General features: G+C 36.7%; 1 protein-coding gene across 4 annotated transcripts in view; it reads right to left on the reverse strand.

The window, feature by feature from the left end:
• nkain2 (sodium/potassium transporting ATPase interacting 2) overlaps positions 1–22,060 on the reverse strand; it is a 1,134,729-nt gene that overhangs the window by 577,989 nt on the left and 534,680 nt on the right. For 3 of the 4 annotated variants that reach the window (XM_039748406.1, XM_039748405.1, XM_039748404.1), the window contains exon 2: positions 10,463–10,600. The exons of the other annotated variant lie outside the window; for it this stretch is intronic. In XM_039748406.1, coding sequence (XP_039604340.1) covers positions 10,463–10,600 — 138 coding nt within the window. The remainder of the gene's footprint in view (positions 1–10,462; positions 10,601–22,060) is intronic. 4 annotated transcript variants of the gene reach the window in all.

A 22,060-nucleotide genomic window follows, 5' to 3' on the forward strand; every position in this document is an offset into this window, starting at 1 on the left:
TGCTGTTTTTGTTTTTCTTGAGGTTAAATTTAAATTATTGCATTGGAATTTTGAGCTCTGGTTTTTGTGATGGCAAACGATCCTCAAAGGTACAGTTTGATGTTATCCATATAGCACTATAAAAGGTGGCTGTCGACGTAAAGAGTTTTGTCAAAGTTTTCACTCATCTAAAACCACATAAAGAAATTTTCTCTTCTAAGGTAGTAAGGGGTAATTCAAAACAAGTTAGTTAAGAACATTTTGCAGTATTTACTATGATCCATTTTTGGTTAGCCTTTTCATTTTGACAATAGGTTTATTAGGAATTCTGGAATTCTGAGTCTCACCTGTTTACTAATCACAATTCTGCATATCTGTTTTATTTATTTTTCTTCTCCTGGCCATTTATTTTTGTTTAAAACTTTTCTATCCATTGCACAAACCTTAACAATCAATGTGCTTTTTGATGGATTTCACATACCCAGGCACTGCCACTCTGTGAAAACTGATGGGACATCTAGAAATACTCCATGTAATTTTTTTTATGTTACTTGCCCCATGTGTGTTGAAGTAATGTTGGGGTTAGGAATTTTTAGCTCATGTTGCCATGGATAAATAAAGCAGATAAATGTGGGTATCCCTGAAATATGTATTTTTCAGTTGGTAAAATGCCAGTAACAACAACAACAACAACATTTATTTATATAGCACATTTTCATACAAAAAAATGTAGCTCAAAGTGCTTTATGGGAGGAACCTAACCTCAGAAAACATTTTTCATGGCAGTTCCAAAAGATTAACTGTAGACAAAATTATAATTCATATATATTTTCATCCTTAACTGAAATTAATTCCAGGCTACACCCTGGGAAGCTAAAATATATTAAAAAAAAAGCACAGATATCCATGTCACGTAGAATGATCAAAGTAGTCACTGTTAAATATAACATTACTTATGACGGAAGGAAAAGAATCAGTTCTCACCACAGCTTTAGCAGATTTAGCCTTGGAACCAAAGGGAAGCATTATGGCATTTGAGCCAACCACGAAAAAAAAAATTATTGGACTAGAACTGTTTCTAACCATTATGACGATGACAACAGAGGCCTTCATAAATTTATATTTACAATTTTATCTATTATTAGATTATTATATAGTATTAGGCATCCTTGAATTGGTTGATTGCCCATAGACATTTCTATTGGAACAAAACACAGACCTTCATAAGTTCATATTTACAATTTCATAAAATGTGATATCTATCTTTTATTAGATGGTATTAGCCATTCTTGAACTGTTTGATTGTCCAGAGACATCCACATTCAAACACTGCATTTCTGATAATACCGGCAATGACGAAGACAATGAGAAACACAATGAGTATATTGCCAGAAACGAATGACATTCCACAGTTGACCTCACAATGCTTTATGAGCATAATCAGGAAATGACAAGTCGTATGTCCTATGGTTTTCTTTTCCGAAGCAAAGAACAACCTACCATCAAAATTTTGTGAGTGAAAAATTCACACGTTTTAGATATAAGCTCCCTCTGAATTACTAAGTATCTTATCTAGATTTCTAAAAGCACCAGTTTCATTTCAAGGGTGTATGACAAGAGCATGGAGGAAACCAAAGTTGAATGTTGTCTCTAGGCGATTTTGTTTAGTTGTAAAAGTTATTTAACAAACATATTAGCCATTTGAGACAAGTGTTTTACCAGATGTGAAAATAAGATTGCATATCTTCCAAAGCAGTGCAAGCTTTGAAAATGAAAATATAAAACAGGCTTGCAAATGTCTGAAACAGAATTTTGATTGATTCAGAAGATTAATGGCATTGAAGAAGAAGAATCTTTACAAATGTGGAGTGATCTAAAGGCTTCTTCAAATATGCAGCTATTATAAATCATCCATCTAAGTCTTCCACTGCATAACCTTTGTTTGAGCTTTTTAAAAGGCCAGTGAAAAGAATTGAAGTCCTACAAACTCTCACAAAACAAGAATGGTTCAGAACAAGATAAAAAGCAAGAAAAACAGACAGCTTTAGTCTGGAAAACCCATAACGTGGGTTGCAGAGCACTAAAGGTTTGTCTTTCACTGAATATGATGACTAATGCACCCACACGAGTTTAATTTTTGTCCTGCATTCATATTATAGATAAAGATGTGGGAGCTTCAAAATGCATGACATTGAGTAACAGTAAATAAAAACTCCAGTGTCAGTTCTAGACATAAATTTTAAATTTTCACACTCAGATATGCAGTCCCCAACAAATCTATATTCACAGATGACATACACATTAATTGACTGACCTACATACAGTGGTGTGAAAAACTATTTGCCCCCTTCCTGATTTCTTATTCTTTTGCATGTTTGTCACACAAAATGTTTCTGATCATCAAACACATTTAACCATTAGTCAAATATAACACAAGTAAACACAAAATGCAGTTTTAAATGATGGTTTTATTATTTAGGGAGAAAAAAAAAATCCAAACCTACATGGCCCTGTGTGAAAAAGTAATTGCCCCCTGAACCTAATAACTGGTTGGGCCACCCTTAGCAGCAATAACTGCAATCAAGCGTTTGCGATAACTTGCAATGAGTCTTTTACAGCGCTCTGGAGGAATTTTGGCCCACTCATCTTTGCAGAATTGTTGTAATTCAGCTTTATTTGAGGGTTTTCTAGCATGAACCACCTTTTTAAGGTCATGCCATAGCATCTCAATTGGATTCAGGTCAGGACTTTGACTAGGTCACTCCAAAGTCTTCATTTTGTTTTTCTTCAGCCATTCAGAGGTGGATTTGCTGGTGTGTTTTAGATCATTGTCCTGTTGCAGCACCCAAGATCGCTTTAGCTTGAGTTGACGAACAGATGGCCGGACATTCTCCTTCAGGATTTTTTGGTAGACAGTAGAATTCATGGTTCCATCTATCACGGCAAGCCTTCCAGGTCTTGAAGCAGCAAAACAACCCCAGACCATCACACTACCACCACCATATTTTACTGTTGGTATGATGTTCTTTTCTGAAATGCTGTGTTCCTTTTACGCCAGATGTAACGGGACATTTGCCTTCTAAAAAGTTCAACTTTTGTCTCATCAGTCCACAAGGTATTTTCCCAAAAATCTTGGCAATCATTGAGATGTTTCTTAGCAAAATTGAGATGAGCCCTAATGTTCTTTTTGCTTAACAGTGGTTTGCATCTTGGAAATCTGCCATGCAGGCCGTTTTGCCCAGTCTCTTTCTTATGGTGGAGTCGTGAACAATGACCTTAATTGAGGCAAGTGAGGCCTGCAGTTCTTTAGACGTTGTCCTGGGGTCTTTTGTGACCTCTCGGACGAGTCGTCTCTGCACTCTTGGGGTTAATTTGGTCGGCCGGCCACTCCTGGGAAGGTTCACCACTGTTCCATGTTTTTGCCATTTGTGGATAATGGCTCTCACTGTGGTTCGCTGGAGTCCCAAAGCTTTAGAAATGGCTTTATAACCTTTACCAGACTGATAGATCTCAATTACTTCAGTTCTCATTTGTTCCTGAATTTCTTTGGATCTTGGCATGATGTCTAGCTTTTGAGGTGCTTTTGGTCTACTTCTCTGTGTCAGGCAGCTCCTATTTAAGTGATTTCTTGATTGAAACAGGTGTGGCAGTAATCAGGCCTGGGGGTGGCTACGGAAATTGAACTCAGGTGTGATACACCACAGTTAGGTGATTTTTAACAAGGGGCAATTACTTTTTACACAGGGCCATGTAGGTTTGGATTTTTTCTCCTAAATAATAAAACCATCATTTAAAAACTGCATTTTGTGTTTACTTGTGTTATATTTGACTAATGGTTAAATGTGTTTGATGATCAGAAACATTTTGTGTGACAAACATGCAAAAGAATAAGAAATCAGGAAGGGGGCAAATAGTTTTTCACACCACTGTAAGTACATTAGTACAGTACAGCCTAGTATACCAGTATGTGGAAAGATTACTTTTTTGACATAGAGTTGCTATGTAGTTGAACAAAAACACTGATGCACTGTCAAAATTTTTCTTAATGCTTAAGAACAGATGTGTGAAAATACCAAAACAGTCTGAAAATACAAAAGCAGTATCACTGAAGTTGGGTTTGTAGTTTTGACAAACGATGGTGGAAGGCAGTGACACTCTGTGGGTGGCTGGCCTTAACCATCAATCCAGGGTGAGGATGATGTGTCTTTGATTATGCCCGAATATAGCAGCTCAGCAGAAGATGAAGATACTTCAATCAAGGATTTTGTCGAACGGACAGTTAAAGACTGTTATGAAAGCGAGGCAAGAATGATCCCCACATCATGTTGAGAGGACTAATATGTATAATTTCCATCTGAGAGCAGTTCAAACTAGTCTTTGTGGACTGCTTAGATCAATAAAAAAAAAGTGTAAATAATGCACACCCTTTTCCTAGTTGATCAGTTTATATTCTTTGCACAAAGGTGCCTGGTAAAACAATAAACCAGCAGGAAGACACTGCTAGAAATTAAATTCCAAAACTTTTATTCATTGCTTAGTAATGAAGGTTATTCTGCAATGTTTTACCATGACCAAGAAGGTCAATTTGAGAACAGCGTATTCAAATCCTATAACAACTATTGGGAATTGCTCACTGGTGGACAACTCCTTACCAGCCGCAAGGCAATCCAGTGGAAAGGGTGAATCAGAAACCTCCATCAGATGGTGCAGATTCTGCAAGAGGAGAAGAAAAATGAATGGAAGGACGAGTTGCCTTAAACTGTACATGAATAGAAGTGTAGTATGCATTAAGCAACTGGATAATCTCCATTTTGTTTTGTATGGTAGTGTTTCACATTAGTAAACCTGAAGGCTGAGACTTTCTGCAGAAATGGCCAGCTGAGATGTTAGACATTTACTAAACTGATGAAGAGAATAATGAAAAACTTTCAATTAGGGAAAAAGCCAGCTGTCACGATTCTGAGGGATTGTACTTTTCAAAATAGCAAGAGATCTGTCTGAGAAGGCAGGTTGAGATAAACTCATTGCCACTGGTAATGATGAAAAAGGTTCTGCACTGCTGCCATTTAAAAACTTACCTTTTGAAGATAAAAGTCCAACTGAAGTAGACAAAAGTGAAGAAAGATTAAATACCAATGACCAGCAAACACAGATGTCAAGCCAGAGACAGATAGCTCTCATGGGAAAGAATACACTGACCAGTACATATTACACATTCGACAATTCTTGGCCACAGGCTCTAGGCAGGCTACAGCAAAACCACTGAAGCAGTCAACACTTTTCAGTAAATGTGTTCTCTTATTAGTCAGAAAGATGTCAGTGATTTAAGTCAGAAAACAGGTCTGATCGATCAGCCATCCACAAAACAGGCACTGAAGACGGAAACTAAACCATAGCAGTTTATGCGAGGATTACAAAACATTAAATAGGTGAAAGCTGTCTTCAGAGAATCAACAAGCTAAGAGAAATATTTACCTAACACCAGTCTTGATTGACCATCATTTTTAATTTTGGAGAACATAAATTTATAATAAATCACATATATAGAATAATGATATGGTATTGTTTTTTAATTATAGTTTATTTTACTATAATGAAAGTTTCATATATTTTAATATTAATAATGAAAGTCATTTTTCTGCTTGTCAACTGGAATCTTTCTTCAAACTGCTGCAGTTCGTCAAAACTCCTTGTTTTGTACTTCCCTTAAAAAATCCAAATGATTTTGTTGCATACAGCACATCATCTAATGGTCTTGGCACATACAGTATGTTTGTATATGAAAATATTTTACTTATCCTAGTTACATATCTAGGTCTAAACTGAATGTTCCAAAGATACTAAGTATCACTGTGATGATGTGAAAAAATTTGTTAGTATTGATGCCCATTGGCAGCCTAAAAAGTTAAATATTTGCAACTTCAGTATGCAAAAGGAAAATGTACTGCCCATTATCAAATCTTGCAAGTGTGATGCCATTGTTATCTCTGATCACGTTCCTCTTATTTTGGAACTCAGATCATTATGCCCCACACTCTCTGGGGTCGTAACCTCCTGATGTTAGCAGAAGTACTCTTTATAGAATTAATTTCCAAATAAATCGATTATTTTCTAGAGACAAGTTCCATCCTCAGAGTTTCTGCAGGAATGCTGCGGGAAACTTTGAAGGCATTATTTAATATCTCTCTCACTAAAATAAATTGGAGACCCAGAAGCCATCAGAGTTAATGACTGAGATTTCAAGAATAGATCAAGAATATGCCAGGCCTCCAAATTATAGACTTTACATGAAAAAATACGCTCTACAATCAGAATTTAATCTCTTGGCAACAACAGAAACTGAATAACTCAATCGTGGCATCATTCTTTTGGACATTGAGAGAAGGCGAATTAAATTTTTGTTCAACAACTCCATAATCAGAAAGTTTACAATGCAATAAAAGAAATTACCAATGCAACTGGTGATATAATCATAGATCATTAAAATATAACTAACACATTGAAGGAGTAGCAAGTCTTTACATTCCTCAGTTTAAAGGACTCGAGACACAATGTAAGGTGTTCTTTGCTACAATACAAATAGCACAAGTGTATGAGAACTTGACAAACCTCTGAAACTCTCAGATAATATTGGATGCTATAAACTCACTCCAAAGTGAGAAAGTGGCAGGTCCTGATGGCTACCCAATGAGATTTCATAAAGTATAGCAGCTGGAGAAAATTACCTTTCATCTCAAATATTCCAACAAACATTAATTAATATTTTTCCAAAGAAAAATAAGGACTTATTACAATATGCATCATACAGACCAATTTTTATTCTCCAGAGTTTTAGCTAGAAACATTGAGAAAATATTTCCTTCTGTAATATCACAAGACCAAATCAGATTTTTAAAAGGAGAAAATTAGCCTCAAACCATTATCATCTGTTTAATGTAATATACTCTCCCACAAAATCTAACTCACCAAAAATCTTATTATCTTTTGACACAGAAACAAAGTCTAGGGGCTATTTGTTCACACCATTGAAAAATTTTTGGTTTGACCAAAATATATTTGCATGAATAAAATTACTTTATACCAGTCTTGAAGCCTCGTCTGTATTAACAACATGATCTCAAATTTCTTCAAACGAGAATGTGATACTTCACAAGGGTTCCCTCTATCGTATTTGTTTTTTGCAATAATCAACGAGTCATTGTCTATTCAATTTCTAAATACATCAGAGATAAAGAAGATTATCAAAGGACTCAAAACAAAAAAATATCACAAGCAAACAAATTATATGGTAGTAAATATATTAGTCCCACAAATATCTTTACCATTAGTCCTTAATGCATTAGCAAAATTTCAAAAGAGATCTGGACTGAAAATTAATTTGAATAAAAGTGTGCTTTTTTTCCAGTGATCTCTCCAGTACATCATATAAGACTGGACATCGATCTGTTTATTGCATCAAAGCAATTTAAATATCTAGAGGTAAACATCACAAGTAAATACAGATATCTTTTTCAACATGAAAAATGCCCTGATTTGCACTTCAGTAAATACTAACTTCAGTCAACAGACAAATAATCCAGTTGTCCATGAATCACTCACAATATGAAACCAATGTAGGGTGCACTTCAAGGCAGAGAAGCTTTTACATGTTGCTCCTCTACAGGATGATTACTTTTTCAACCTTCTCAAATCTACTAAGTATTTATCTATGGAAAATACTGTGGATTAATATACAATGATCCCTCCTCGATCAAGGAGGTTGCGTTCCAGAACCCCCCGCAAAAGGTTAAAATCTGCGAAGTAAAAAACATACGTTTATATTGTTATTTTTATATTGTCACGCTTGGGTCACAGATTTGCACAGAAACACAGGAGGCTGTAGAGACAGTGACTTTAAAACACTGCAAACAAACATTTGTCTCTTTTTCAAAAGTTTAAACTGTGTTCCAGTACAAGACAGAGATGACAGTTCCGTTTCACAATTAAAAGAATGCAAACATATCTTCCTCTTCAAAAGAGTGTGCGTCAGGAGCAGAGAATGTCAGAGACAGAAAGAGAGAGACAGAGAAAAGCAAACAATCAAAAATCAATAGGTGCTGTTCGGACTATTAAGTATGCGAAGCATACGACAAAGTAGCCACAAGGTGAAGGTAGTCTTTCAGCATTTTTCAGAGGAGTGTCCATATCCTTTAGGCCAGTGTGCAAACATGCAAACAGCCCCTCTGCTCACACCCCCTCCGTCAGAAGCAGGGAATGTCAGAGAGAGAGAGAGAGAGACAGAGAAAAAAAAACAAATCAATACGTGCTGTTTGGGCTTTTAAGTGTGCGAAGCACCGCACGGGAAGCATATCGTATATCATTGCGGAGTTTTATTCAATATGTAATACGTGCTCTGATTGGGTAGCTTCTCAGCCATCCACCAATAGCATCCCTTGTATGAAATCAACTCGGTAAACCAACTGAGGAAGCATGTACCAGAAATAAAAAGACCCATTGTCCGCAGAAATCCGTGAACCAGCAAAAAATCCGAGATATACATTTAGATATGCATACATATAAAATCTGCGATGGAGTGAAGCCGCGAAAGTCGAAGTGCGATATAGCGAGGGATTACTGCATATAGATACGTTATTTGCATTTTAGAAACAATTATGCTTCAAATATATCTTACCAGCAACACCATTTTTTCCACTATTTTCAAATTACAAATTGTGTTAATAGAAACATAACCTGGATTTTCCGCACCTTCCACCTATTTCTGATTACTGATTAGTCTTGAAAACTCAGACAGCTTCTCAGCAATATATAAAAACATCTCAAAGAATTGTTCCTTCAATTATATCACGGTACAAGGGGAAAAAACCTTTTAATTAACATCTCAGGAAAGGAGTTAAAGTCAGACATATATAGAATACACCCTAGCACCATATGCACCAACCACTCAATAATTCAATTTAAAATCTTTTATCAATCATATTTATCTTGTTAAGAATTGTCCAAGATGTATCATGGACAAGATCCATCTAGCTCCAGCATCACTAGACCATTCGTTTTGGGGAAATGCTCAAAATTAACATAATTTTGGACAAAAATCTTTGAATACTTATCAAACAGCCTTAGACTTACAATCACTCCTGACCCATTAACAGCTATCTTTGGTGTACTCCCACAGGAGTTTAAAGTATAGAAAGACAAATTGATTGTAATAGCTTATACCACACTACTAGCACGTAAACTTATCTTGCTTAAATGGAAGAATCCCAATCCACATTTTATATCTCAGTGGGTAACTGATGTTCTAAATTATTTGAAATTGGAAAAAGTCTTACTTAGAGGATCTGTCAAAAAATTTTCTAAAACATGGCAAGACTTAATTAAAAAATTTAGATTAAGTGTTCGTGTATAGAAAAAATATACTTTTTTTATTGCTTTTGGCTCTCCTTCTTTTCTCTTTCCCTCAGATGGAGGTTGAATTCTTCTTTTTTCCATGTTTTCTTTTCTTTTTTTATTTCTTTGGTATACTTTCTAAATTGATTTTGAGGTAATTTGTTGCAGAAATCCTGCAAATTTTATCTGCTTGATCGTATACTATGTTACTTCATTGAAATTAATTTGAAAAATACACTTAGATTTTAATTTATTTCTTTACTTTTTCATTAAACATTTTAAGGCTCAAACTTGTGTTTCCTTCAAAAAAAACATATTTCTTTCTTTGATTTTTCAAAATTAAATAATTGCAGAAATGAGTAGCATCTTTCCCCACCTGGCAATTACTTTATAAAAAGAGGCTGCAATAACACTACACACCAGTGCACATATACATGGGGTCAATGCTGGAGGCAAATTAGTGCTTGATCGACACTGTACCCATTCAACACATGTTGCCTTGAGCCTGAAAATATAATCTAACTGTACGAAAGGATCAATAAATCACCAAAACAATTAGTAAAAATGGCAAATAATAGAAAAGCAGAATAAAAATGCTATAACATGCATAGATCCTGACACTTATCCACATTAATATAGTTGGATATATTAAGAGAAAAGACCAATCCAGGACAATTCATTAAAAGGTGAGCAGAGTGTAAGGCATTGAAAGGTAAGAAAAATGTATCAAAAAAGTCACTTAAAAATGTACTGCTGCTTCTAAGTCACTTATTTTCATAATGCTTGATAGAATAATAGTAGGCATGTATCCTCTGAGGAATAGACCCTGCACATAAACACAACATAATTTCCCTTACATGACCTTCCATTCCTTGATCCACTGTGCAAGGCTTTTAACACTTAGATTGGTTAGTGAATTTTAATATAAGCTTAACATAAATAAACTGGATATATAGAATAAAGATATGGTATCTGTTTTGAATTATAGTTTATTTTACTCTGAAATTAAAGTTTCATATTGTTTTTTATATTAATAGTGTCAAGGCAATTTTTGGATTTTGACACAATTATTTTTATACAAACATATTTTACTTACCCCAGTTACGTATCTAGGTCTGAACTGAACTGTTCCAAAGAGACCAAGTATCACTGTGATGATGTGGACAAAATTTGTTAGTATCGGTGCCCATTGGTATCCTAAAAAGTCAAATATTTGCCGCTCCAATATGCAGATCTAAAAGAAAAAGAAAAGGGAAACATGTTTTCAGGCATACATATCACCATTTACAGCGTTTCCAACTGCACATTAGAATGACAGTTCTAAAAAAGCTGTCTGAACCAGACATTTATTTTTAAACTTACTGTACCTAATCCAGTGCAGATTATGCCTGAAGAGGGCATTAGGTAGGAACTAATTCTGGGTAGGGCGAATTTCCTTCACAGGGTGCACTTATACTCCTTTACATCAGGCCAATTTAGAATGTCCAATTAACCTAAACCCATCCAAAAGTAAGGATTTATCAAGAAAACATGATGTAAAAATGTATGTTTATTTACGGCAACTCTAACCCATGCATATGTAAAATTTCAGAGAAACTAGTAAATGACAACACCCTTGATCAAGTAGGGAAGTTCAGCCAAACTAGCTAAATGACTGAATTTCTTCTGAGATTGAATTCTTTCATAATCTCATGCCTTGCAAGTTGTGACCATAAGGGGGCTCCACTGAGCCCCAAACCCAAGACACAGCAATACATCACACATTACTGTAGTAAAATAACGGATATTTATTCTCACAAGGCACTTCTTCACTCCAGTAATCAGCCACAATAACAATACACAAATCACACAATCCTTCCTCCTTCTTTACCTCTGTTGAGTGTAGCCTGCTACCACCCGACTCTGACTCCCTGATGTGACGCACCAGACTTCTTTTATGCCGGACCTGGGAATGTTTCCGGTGTCATGCTGTGTCCCTGAGGAAGCACTTCCTCGACAGAGACTTCTATCAATCCCCATGGACTCTGACTTTACTACATGTCTGGACTCCACTCCTACAGGTGTCCCGATTGGATTACCATATCATACCATATTACCACTGCCACTTAGTGTACTGGGGTTGGAACCAATCCCGGTCCTTGGCTCTTTCCAGTCTGTTCATTAAAATATACCAGCTGCATACACCACCGGCCACTTAGCTTGTGTCGTTGCACTGACCTTCCATCCGGATAATGGAACAACCTCTGATTCAGAATGCCAGTTCTCTTCCTACTAACCACTCTGGATATTTACTTCTCTCTTTAACACAAGAGATTGCTTGCTTAATCATTGCTATGTGCATCTAATGATGCTTGTATTTTGAGGGATGGTAGTTTATACTATAAAATACAGAGAAAACATTGGTTATTTGTGAAGCGGTAATATTCTAATCATTTTGTATTTCTAATTACTGATCAGCTTTCAGAACCAACCATGCAGCTCCAGTTTCCCCTTCCCGTCCTGATTTGGATTGCTGTTAAATGAAACACTGCCAGTAAGGTATAACAGAAATCATCATTAGATGATCTTGACTAACTGAATGCACCAGTTCCACAGCTGACCAAATATCTCAATCACAGTCTCTTTTTATTTTTTTTGCTTTCTTCTGTCTTTACACAGAGCAATCGCATCCAAACACCCTGTACTTTGTATTTTTTTCCTTTTATATTTGTATCTGTTACAGGTAATCACTTACAGTGGTGTACAGAAGTATTCAGTCCCCTTGAAAGTCTTCACATTTTTCTGCCTCACAAAAGCTTTATACACATATTTATTTATTCATTCAGTAATTTAAATGTGAATTCTTATGCTGCAACAATACATGTCCAAAGTATATCTACAGAAAATGGTTTATTTTTACTTTGTAAATATATTGTTACAACATAACAGTTCACATTAAAATACTGAATGGATAAATATGTGTATAAATCTTTTGTTATGCAGAAAATTATGCTGACTTTCAAGGGGAATGAACATTTCTGCATGCCCCTGTATTCTCCCCCATGAAACGTTGATGGAAAGCCACACTGTGATTTCTGTTAATTCCTTATAGGCAGTATTCATTTAAGAGTATTCCAAATCAGGAAGGAATAAAGTATGGACACTCTTTGTGCACAGAAAAATCAATGAGCGTGGTTTCTTCAGTGATTCAGAATGATCAGATTATTCCTGCTTCACAAATAACTGATGTTCTGTACTGGAGGTGGGCATTTTAACTATTAAGTGAAGTTAATAAAATCGACTCATCTATCTACTGTATGCTATGCTCAAAAGTATTTGGACAAGTAATACCTTTTATGTTTTTTTCAATCAAAAATGTTCTTAAGGTAAGATATTTTTGTGTATATGAAATCCACAGACTTGTGAACTCATGCTTTGCAAGTAAAGGAATGCAATGCTCTGGGCATGTAGTAGTCTTTTCTTTCGGTAACACAAGAGAAAGCTCACTTAACCAGCAGTGTGTGCATCTGATGATGTGTGAGTTTATGTGTGTGTGTGTTTGTGGGGCAGTTTAACTATAAAAAAAGTAAAACATCAGTTATTTGTGAATCCAGAATATTCTGATCATTCCGCATTCCTGATTACTGATCAGCATTCACAAGAAAACACACAACTCAATTGTTTTCCTCCATAAAGAAGGTTGTCCTTTCAGCAAACAGAACTCTTAGCATTCCTGACATATATTGTCATTTAATGAAATGCTACCAATATGGAATACCAGAAATCACTACGTGGTTTTTGGTCAATGATAAACTAACGTTTCATGGAGTGGAAAAGGGGATGTGCAGCAGCTGTGATCAATGCTTTCTAATACCTCAGCTTTTGAGAGGGAATCTGTCAAGGCAGGGAGAGTGGGAGCAAGAGGAATGGGCAGGACAAGTGGGGGAGCATGGTGAGGAGGTGAGGATCTGTGCAAGTATTTTAAATAATGAAAGAAAACAGAAGTGCTTTGAAATTGAGGATCCCCAAACCAAGACAGCCTGCAAAATAAAATGCGCCAGACAGGCATATGCTGCTTGTATTAAGTATGAACAATAATGACAATAACGATGAAGCAAAGATGAAGCTAAATGGAGATGCTAAACTTAGATGTCTACACTGTGTCTGCCTGTAAATCAAAACCATTCTCTTCACACCGATATATATATATATACAGTATCTGAATCAACCTATATATCTAAATGGATGTATTCCAACCATGTATATTTCTGGATGGATGTCTCTGTTGATAACCAATGTATGTATATCAACCAAAATACAGTATACTGTATATATCAACCAATGTATATATTGGAATGGATGTAGTCAAACCAAAGTACATATCCAAACCAACGTAACCTGTATTGTGTGGGTTGTTACCTACCAGGTAACGCTTGTGGGTAGTCTGCTATTCGGCAAACATCCACCACGGTGCCCTCTTCTGCCCTCCTCTGCGAGAAGCAGATCATGGAATGTAATATATATATATATCAGGAAAGACCTATACAAACCAATGTATATCTATATTTCAACCACTGTACCTCAGTCAATGTATATATCTGAACGGATGCATTCAAACCAATGTATATATTTAAACCATTGCATTTGATCCAATATATATCTCTGAACCAATTTACAGTATATATTTATGAACCAATATTGTTTTCCTAAACAGCCCTTCATAATGTCAAAGTAAAACATGTATATAACCAGCTAAGCATATAAACCCAGGGGTTAAAACATGACTTTCTGGTTACCTCTTTCACTGTAGTTTTTTTTTTTATGGGTTACAATTATTGGAAGAAAACAATATTTAAGGTGTGGTAATTACTTCCTTGTTTGTGACAATTAAAAAAACTTTTTTCAGTAAACATTAAAAAGATGTTTTGTTGAAATGAAAATTTTGTTATTTCCAGGTCTATCTTCACATAATTTGTCTGGAACCATCAATCAATTTTACTATTCTGTTTGCATGTAATATGAAAAGGAGTGTACTTTGCACCCATGCATATGTCTATAGATAAGCAAAAGAAAACTGGTAAGCTTTGTAGAAAAATCAAACGAGTGAAATCAGTTTCATAGCCACCATAAAATTTTTCAGGCATGTCACAGAACACTCAGTCCCATCACCACATCTTGTTATTGACAGGACAACCAGATTTTTCTCAGAACAAATATGTGATGGTTACTCATATGGATGTTTTATAATTATAAAATCTGTAATAATTGTTTTACTTCCATCCATCCATTATCCAACCCGCTGAATCCGAACACAGGGTCACGGGGGTCTGCTGGAGCCAATCCCAGCCAACACAGGGCACAAAGCAGGGACCAATCCTGGGCCGGGTGCCAACCCACAACAGGACACACACAAACACCAAGCACACACTAGGGCCAATTTAGAATTGCCAATCCATCTAACCTGCATGTCTTTGGATTGTGGGAGGAAACCCACGCAGACACGGGGAGAACATGCAAACTCCACGCAGGGAGGACCCGGGAAGCGAACCCGGGTCTCCTAACTGCGAGGCAGCAGTGCTACCACTGCGCCACCGTGCCGCCCATTGTTTTACATATATTTCAAATTATCTGCTAAAGTATAATGCCAGTTTTAGAATATACATAAATATATTTTTGCTGCTAACATATAAGGCAACAACAAAGAACTACAGGAATGCCCTAAACAGCTATTCAAACTTAAAGGCTAAATTATTAGTACTCTTTGGAGCAATGTGCTATATATCAAGCCAGCCATGACAACAGAGAAGGAAGAGAAAGGAGAGGATTTCATAGGACACACACTAGTAACCTTACATTTCATATCAAAGCCAGTTATCAGTGTTACTGACAGTAACACTGACAACTAGACTGAAATTTATAAAAGCAGAATTTAAATTTCGTATTTCTTTGTGTGAGATTCTGAGGTTATTATATTCTGTCTTAACACTACATTTTTAAGTGAAAGCAATCCTGCTTAGGGTATTACAGTATATAGCTAAAAGACGATAACTGACATAGGACTATCACTGTTTAAAGACCATGAAGTTTACAGTCATAGAAATCAGGTAGGTCAGGTGTTGTCTCTGTTGAACAGAACTGTCATAAATAATAGACTATTAAAGACTTTTAAGGAATAAATTAGGACACCAAAATCAGGTCTGGTAATTGAGATTATCTAGGGAAATACTGAACATCTGGTTACTTTGACAGTTTATTTATCAACCGTAAAGGTTTTTGGATACATATAAAATTTGGATTTATTTGTGTGTTAACATATCAATCAGAAAGGAGATAATGTTAGTAGGTATCTAGACACAGACTCTTAAATTGAAATTAAAAAATGATACTAATTTAGGCAGGATGGCATTACTCCCAGACCCAGGTGCCATCTCCTGTGCTGTTTACAAATTTCTAACTTGTTTGAATATTTGTAGTTGTTTGTTAAGTCATGAACTAGATAACTAAAAGGTTTGATCAAGATTCCAAGGACGTCCTTATGTGATAAATTGTTTCCTGGTTACTGTCTGTAATGGACTTCCATTGAGTTTAGTGTAATACCCTTAAGGACATAAGTCACTCTTTAACAAAAGACTATAATAGATCAACTTTATTGATTGAATTCTGAGATTTTGCAAACCTTCTTTAAGCCTCTATACAATTTTGCCTTTTAAAGGCTAACTAGGTTCAGTTCTTCCAGACTCTGAGAGACTAAGGCATGCCATATAATCCACATATGTACTTAGTTGCAGTTTTCTAAACATCTTTAGGCTCTGCTTTATTATTCCTGTAATATAGTGACCAGAAATACACACACTACTTCATACGCGTATGTAGTCTCAACTGCATGTTACAGAACTGGTCTGTCACAGAACACAGAATTGACTCCCGTTTTATTTAAATCTGATGCATCTTCAATTAAACATGGACTTTCATTTTCAATGGTAGGAATAAAAATCAAGAAGAGTTTCACACAAGGCAATGATTTTGCAATTCAAAACTCATTGGTTTCAGCTATTACACATTATCAAATACAATTAAGGCAGTAAACCAAATATACATAATTTATACCCTTCCTTTCTTCAGCTGGGTAAAAAAACAATAATAATTCTTCATTTGTTTTCATATCTATGCCCCTCTGAGTCAAAGTGGATAAGACATCCAGATAACATGGGTACACTTCAGCTTGTGTTTCCATAAGTTTTAACTAGATTATCTTTTTTGCAGAAATGTGGTCTATCTGTGTAAGCAAGCATCTGAATGTACCCCATTAAAAACCCTGCTGCATCTTTTAGAATTGAGCAACCTTAGTTGCTTAGTAAGGCTTTGAAAAATAAATAAAAATCTAATGGTTTATTTCCTAAGCAACAAGCCACCCACAGTAGTTGCCAGTTGTACACATAAATCATTTTACCCAAATCATTCTGGAATGGGATTTTCTAGAAAAAATTAGGTGTGCTTGTTTTTTTTTTAACAACTAAGCCCAACACATCATAAATACAAACATTTTAAAAGCCTGATCACAAGAAACAGCAACAGGGTGAAAGGGCGAGACAACACATATAAAAGAATGATCTCTACTATAGCAGCTCACACTCTGCGTTGCCAGTTTTGACAAATATTTATTGCAAAATGAACCAGTAGGGCAAAGACAATCATTCTCAACTACAGTACAGTATAAGCAGCAGTACTTGAGTCTAATCAGTATCGTTAATTAAAGCACATTTATATTTTATGCATCAACATCCATTTAAGGTACATATGGAGTAATTACAGTCTAATTTAAATGCTTTGTACTGTACATTCAAGTTACTGCATGCTGTCAATACACATTTTGTACAGTTGTATTTTTGGAAAATTTTCAAAAGCAAGCATCACTTTCAGTAACTGAGGAATGCCAAACAGATTTTAATCTATAATTAATATTCATAAAAATATGTATAGTTTATGCTTCTGATGAGCTTTGACTTTATACTAAAAAAGATAATACATACCATGTTGTAACAGCAGTTAAAGAAAGATAATGCTATTGCGAGTATGTAAAAGGTAAAAAAACTCATGGAGCAACGCATGCAAAATGTGAAAAAAAACATATCGTTCAGATTTTAGACACTTTAGAACATTAAAAGAATCTGGACAAGAACATATCATTCAGCCCAACAAAGCCCGCCAGTCCTACCCACTTAAGTCCTCCAAAATAACATTGAGTTTTGAAAGACGTTCTACTGTCTGCCACACTACTTGGTAACTTATTTCATGTGTCTTTGGATTTTTGTGTGAAGAAAATATTTCTAAAGATGTGCGAAATTTACCCTTAACAAGTTTCCAACTGTGTCCCCATGTTCTTGATGAACTAATTTGAAAGTCATGATCCACTGTTCAAGTTCAAGAGTATTTATTGTCATTTCATCCATATACAGCAGTACAGCATACAGTGAAGTGAAACAACGTTCCTGTAAAAGATTTGCTAAATAATGAACGCAAAAGCCATAAATAAATTAAATAATAAAAATGGTAAAAATTCATGACTGTTAAAGTCGTATGGCAATGTAATGAGCGGTTATATGCATTAAAAACTGCAAAACTGCCGCCTCCATGTCTAAACCGAATGACTTTAATTGTTATAGTACCTAGGGGTCGTGAAAACTGTCGTATCAAAATGAGACTAGGACCAAAATTTTCGTGAAAATCTCTAGTTTTTGATGAAGCAAACTAAATTCCGAAATATCAATTAGAGCAGATTTTGTTTCAGCTTTTTTGAAATTTTTTACTTCTCATATTTAAGGATGTTTCAGGTCTCAAAGTGACTACAAAGTGGCTTAAATGGCTACAAATATTAATTTTATCTGCCATTATTCTAAGGACTACAAATTATCCAATCTCCTGCCAAAACCTGTAGAAATTGACTTTAACCCCAAAATTGATTTAAAAATTTATTTTGTGTGGCACTGCTTTTTCATGAAGATCTAATCACATTTTCATCATTACTTGAAGAGAAAATGGCATCCAAAATTTTACAGATTTTAACATTTGGGGTCGATTTTAAAGGTTTTTTGAAATGTTTTTACCATTTTGATTATTTAATTTATTTATGGCTTTGATATCAATTTAGCAAATCTATTTACACATATTCTTAGTACAAGATTTGAAGAATATTTTGTGAAAATCTTGTTAATAAATCTTTATTAGTAAAAAAGTTATAAACAATTTTATCCAATAGTAATTAGTTGTACGATTTTCACTTTTACATAATGTAAATGAATTTAAAAATATCCAAAAATAGAATTAAATAAACTTAAATATTTTTTTCTCAAACTGGGACGATTTTTTGTTTTTGCTTCTACGTACTAGAAATTTATTTTAAGTTAAATAACATAATTCACGAAACAACAATTATGTGATAATAATTTTTAATCAACTATTAACTATTATTTAAAAATATAAAAACATATTGTTTTGAATCGAATATTTTGGCATAAAATGGCGTTTAAGGGAATTCCCCATCGTAGATGGCACCAGTATGCAGAACGCACTGTGTAAGGCGCCATCTACGAACAATGACAGCATAGGGAGGTACAAGGAGGCATTATTCATTTTTCATTAAATTTTGAAAATGGCTATAAATTTAATTAATTTAATAATTTATGTGATAAATTCGGCCATGAAAAATTTTTGTGGTGCCCCCTTTACCCTTGATGCCCTATGCTTGTGCTTACTCTGCTTATATGGTTAATCCAGCACTGAAGGTGCATGTGAATCAAATGTGCAAACATGTGCAAGCATGTGCAACATTGCAGAGCAGAACACATACAGTATATCAGATATCAGATCGGTCCATGAGTGTTCAGGAATCTGACTGCTTGGGGGAAAAAAACTGATACACATTCTGGTGGTAAGGGCCCGAATGCTTCAGTACCTTTTTCCCAATGCCAGGAGTGTAAACAGTGATTGTGAAGGGTGTGTTGGGTCATTCACAATGTTGGTGGCTTTGCAGATGCAGCATATGGTGTAAATGTCCATGATGGAAGGAAGAGAGACACCAATGATCTTTTCAGCTGTCTTCACTCTCTGTTGTAGAGCTTTACAATCCCGGACCATGCAATTTCCAAACGAGACAGTGATGCAGTTGCTCAGGATGCTCTTTACGGTTCCTCTGTAGAATGTTGTTAGAATAGCTGATGGAAGATGGGCCTATGCAGGAAGTAGAGCCACTGCTAGGCTTTCTTGGCTAAAGAGCTGGTGTTGTAGGACCAGGTGAGGTTCTCTTCCAGGTGGACACCCAGGAATTTGGTGCTATTGACGACCTCCACAGTTAAGCCATCAATGTTCATTGGCAGATGGTTACTCATAGTCTTCAATCATCTGGTTTGTTTTGTCTACATTCAGAGACAGGTTATTGGCTTTACACCAGTCCGTTAACCACTGCATCTCCTCTCTGTATGCTGACTCATTGTTCTTGCTGATGAGACCCACCACAGTCGTGTCATCGGTGAATTTTAAAATGTGATTAGAGCTGTGTGTTGCTGCAAAGTCATGAGTCAGCAGTGTGAACAATAATGGACTGAGCACATAGCCTTGAGGGGCTCCAGTGCTCAGTGTGGTGGTTCTGGAGATGTTGTTTGCAATCCTAACTGACTGAGGTCTCTCAGTCAGGAAGTCCAGAATCCAGTTACAGAGGGAGGTGTTCAGTCCCAGCAGGCTCAGCTTTTCCATCAGCTGCTGAGGAATAATCCTGTTAAATGCTGAGCTGAAGACGATGTACAGCATTCGAACGTATGTGTCGCTATTGTCCAGATGAGCGAGAGCCAGACGGAGTGTGGTGGCTATTGCATCATCTGTTGAACAGTTCCAGCGATAAGCAAACTGCAGGGGGTCCAATGAGGGGGGCAGCAGGGTTTTGATTTGCCTCATGACAAGCTTCTCGAAGCACTTCATGATAATGGGAGTGAGTGCATCGGGATGGTAGTCATTGAGGTTGGACACTTGTGACTTTTTTGGCACGGGAACTATGGTGGTGGTTTTGAAGCAGTTTGGGACAATGGTGGTGCTCAGGGAGATGTTGAAGGTGTCAGTAAAAAGTCTGCCAGCTGATCTGCACATTGCCTTAGTACTCTGCCAGGAATATTGTCTGGTCCTGCAGCCTTCCGTGGGTTGACTCTTCATAGAGTATTTCTCACATCGGCCGCAGTCAGATTTAATGCTTGGTCGCTAGGTGAAGAGGTGATTCCTCATCACCATGTTGCTCTCTGCATCAAACCGTGCATAGAATTTATTCAGCACATCTGGAAGGGAGGTGTCACTGTCACAGTTGGGTGGTGTTGTCCTGTAATTAGTGATAACCTGGATGCCATTCCACATGCTCCATGCGTCTTTGTCATATAGAAAAAGTCCCTGGATTCTCTGGGCGTGTGCGCGCTTTGTCGTGCTCTGATGGCACTGGATACTTTGGCCCTAGCTGTTCTCAGGGCAATTTCATCACCTTCCTTGAGGGCAGAGTCCCGGGTCTTCAGTAGCAGACGCACTTCCTTTGTAATCCACGGTTTTTGTTTGGGGCGTGCAGTGATGTACTTGGAGAGAGTAACGCCATCAATGCACTTAGATGTAGCTGATCACGGATGACGTGTACTCCTCCAAGTTGATACAGTCGCTGTTGGTTGCAGCCTCTCGAAACATGTCCCAGTCAGTGCACTCAAAACAGTCCTGAAGAGCAGAGATGGCTTCTGCTGGCCAGGTTCTCATAATTTTCAGCACTTCAATACAATACAATACAATTTATTTTTTGTATAGCCCAAAATCACACAAGAAGTGCCGTAATGAGCTTTGACAGGCCCTTTCCCTTTTGACAGCCCCCCAGCCTTGACTCTCTAAGAAGACAAAAAAACTCCCAAAAAAACCATTGTAGGGAAAAAATGGAAGAAACCTTGGGAAAGGCAGTACAAAGAGAGACCCCTTTCCTGGCAGGTTGGGTGTGCTGTGGGAGTCAAAAAGAAGGGGGTCAATACATTACAGTACAATGCACAGAACAGAACAAATCCTCAATACATATAAAAATAAAAATTTTAGAAGTACGGAGTAGAATTTAACAGTAGATGATATCACATAATATGATTTGGACTTGTTTTGAGTCCTTGAGACCTCATCTATCAAGCTGCCTCCCCCATTTGGCCATTCCACAGCTGAAATAGCGCTAATCTGATGAAAGGACCCCTCTTTCCCACAATTCCTGCGATCCTCCATCGAGGATGACTCTACCTTAGGCAGTCAAAACAACTTGGCAGGTGGGCCGTGGCACCAAGTGCCACATTTGAGTACAGAGAAGAGAAACAGAATAGGTGAAGGGTTAGTATCCAATTATAACTATCATGTTACTGATAAGGAGACCTGGGTCCTCCCTGCGTGGAGTTTGCATGTTCTCTCCGTGTCTGTGTTGGTTTCCTCTGGGTACTCCGGTTTCCTCCCACAGTCCAAAGACATGCAGGTTAGGTGCACTGGCTATTCTAAATTGTCCCTTGTGTGTGCTTGGTGTGTGGTTGTGTGTGTGTGCCCTGCGGTGGGCTGGCACACTATCCGGGGTTTGTTTCCTGCCTTGCGCCCTGTGTTCACTGGGATTGGCTCCAGCAGACCCCCGTGACCCTGTAGTTATGATATAGCAGGTTGGATGATGGATGGATGTTACTTA

This window comes from Polypterus senegalus, chromosome 3, assembly GCF_016835505.1.
Source record: "Polypterus senegalus isolate Bchr_013 chromosome 3, ASM1683550v1, whole genome shotgun sequence".
Classification (NCBI taxonomy): domain Eukaryota; kingdom Metazoa; phylum Chordata; class Cladistia; order Polypteriformes; family Polypteridae; genus Polypterus; species Polypterus senegalus.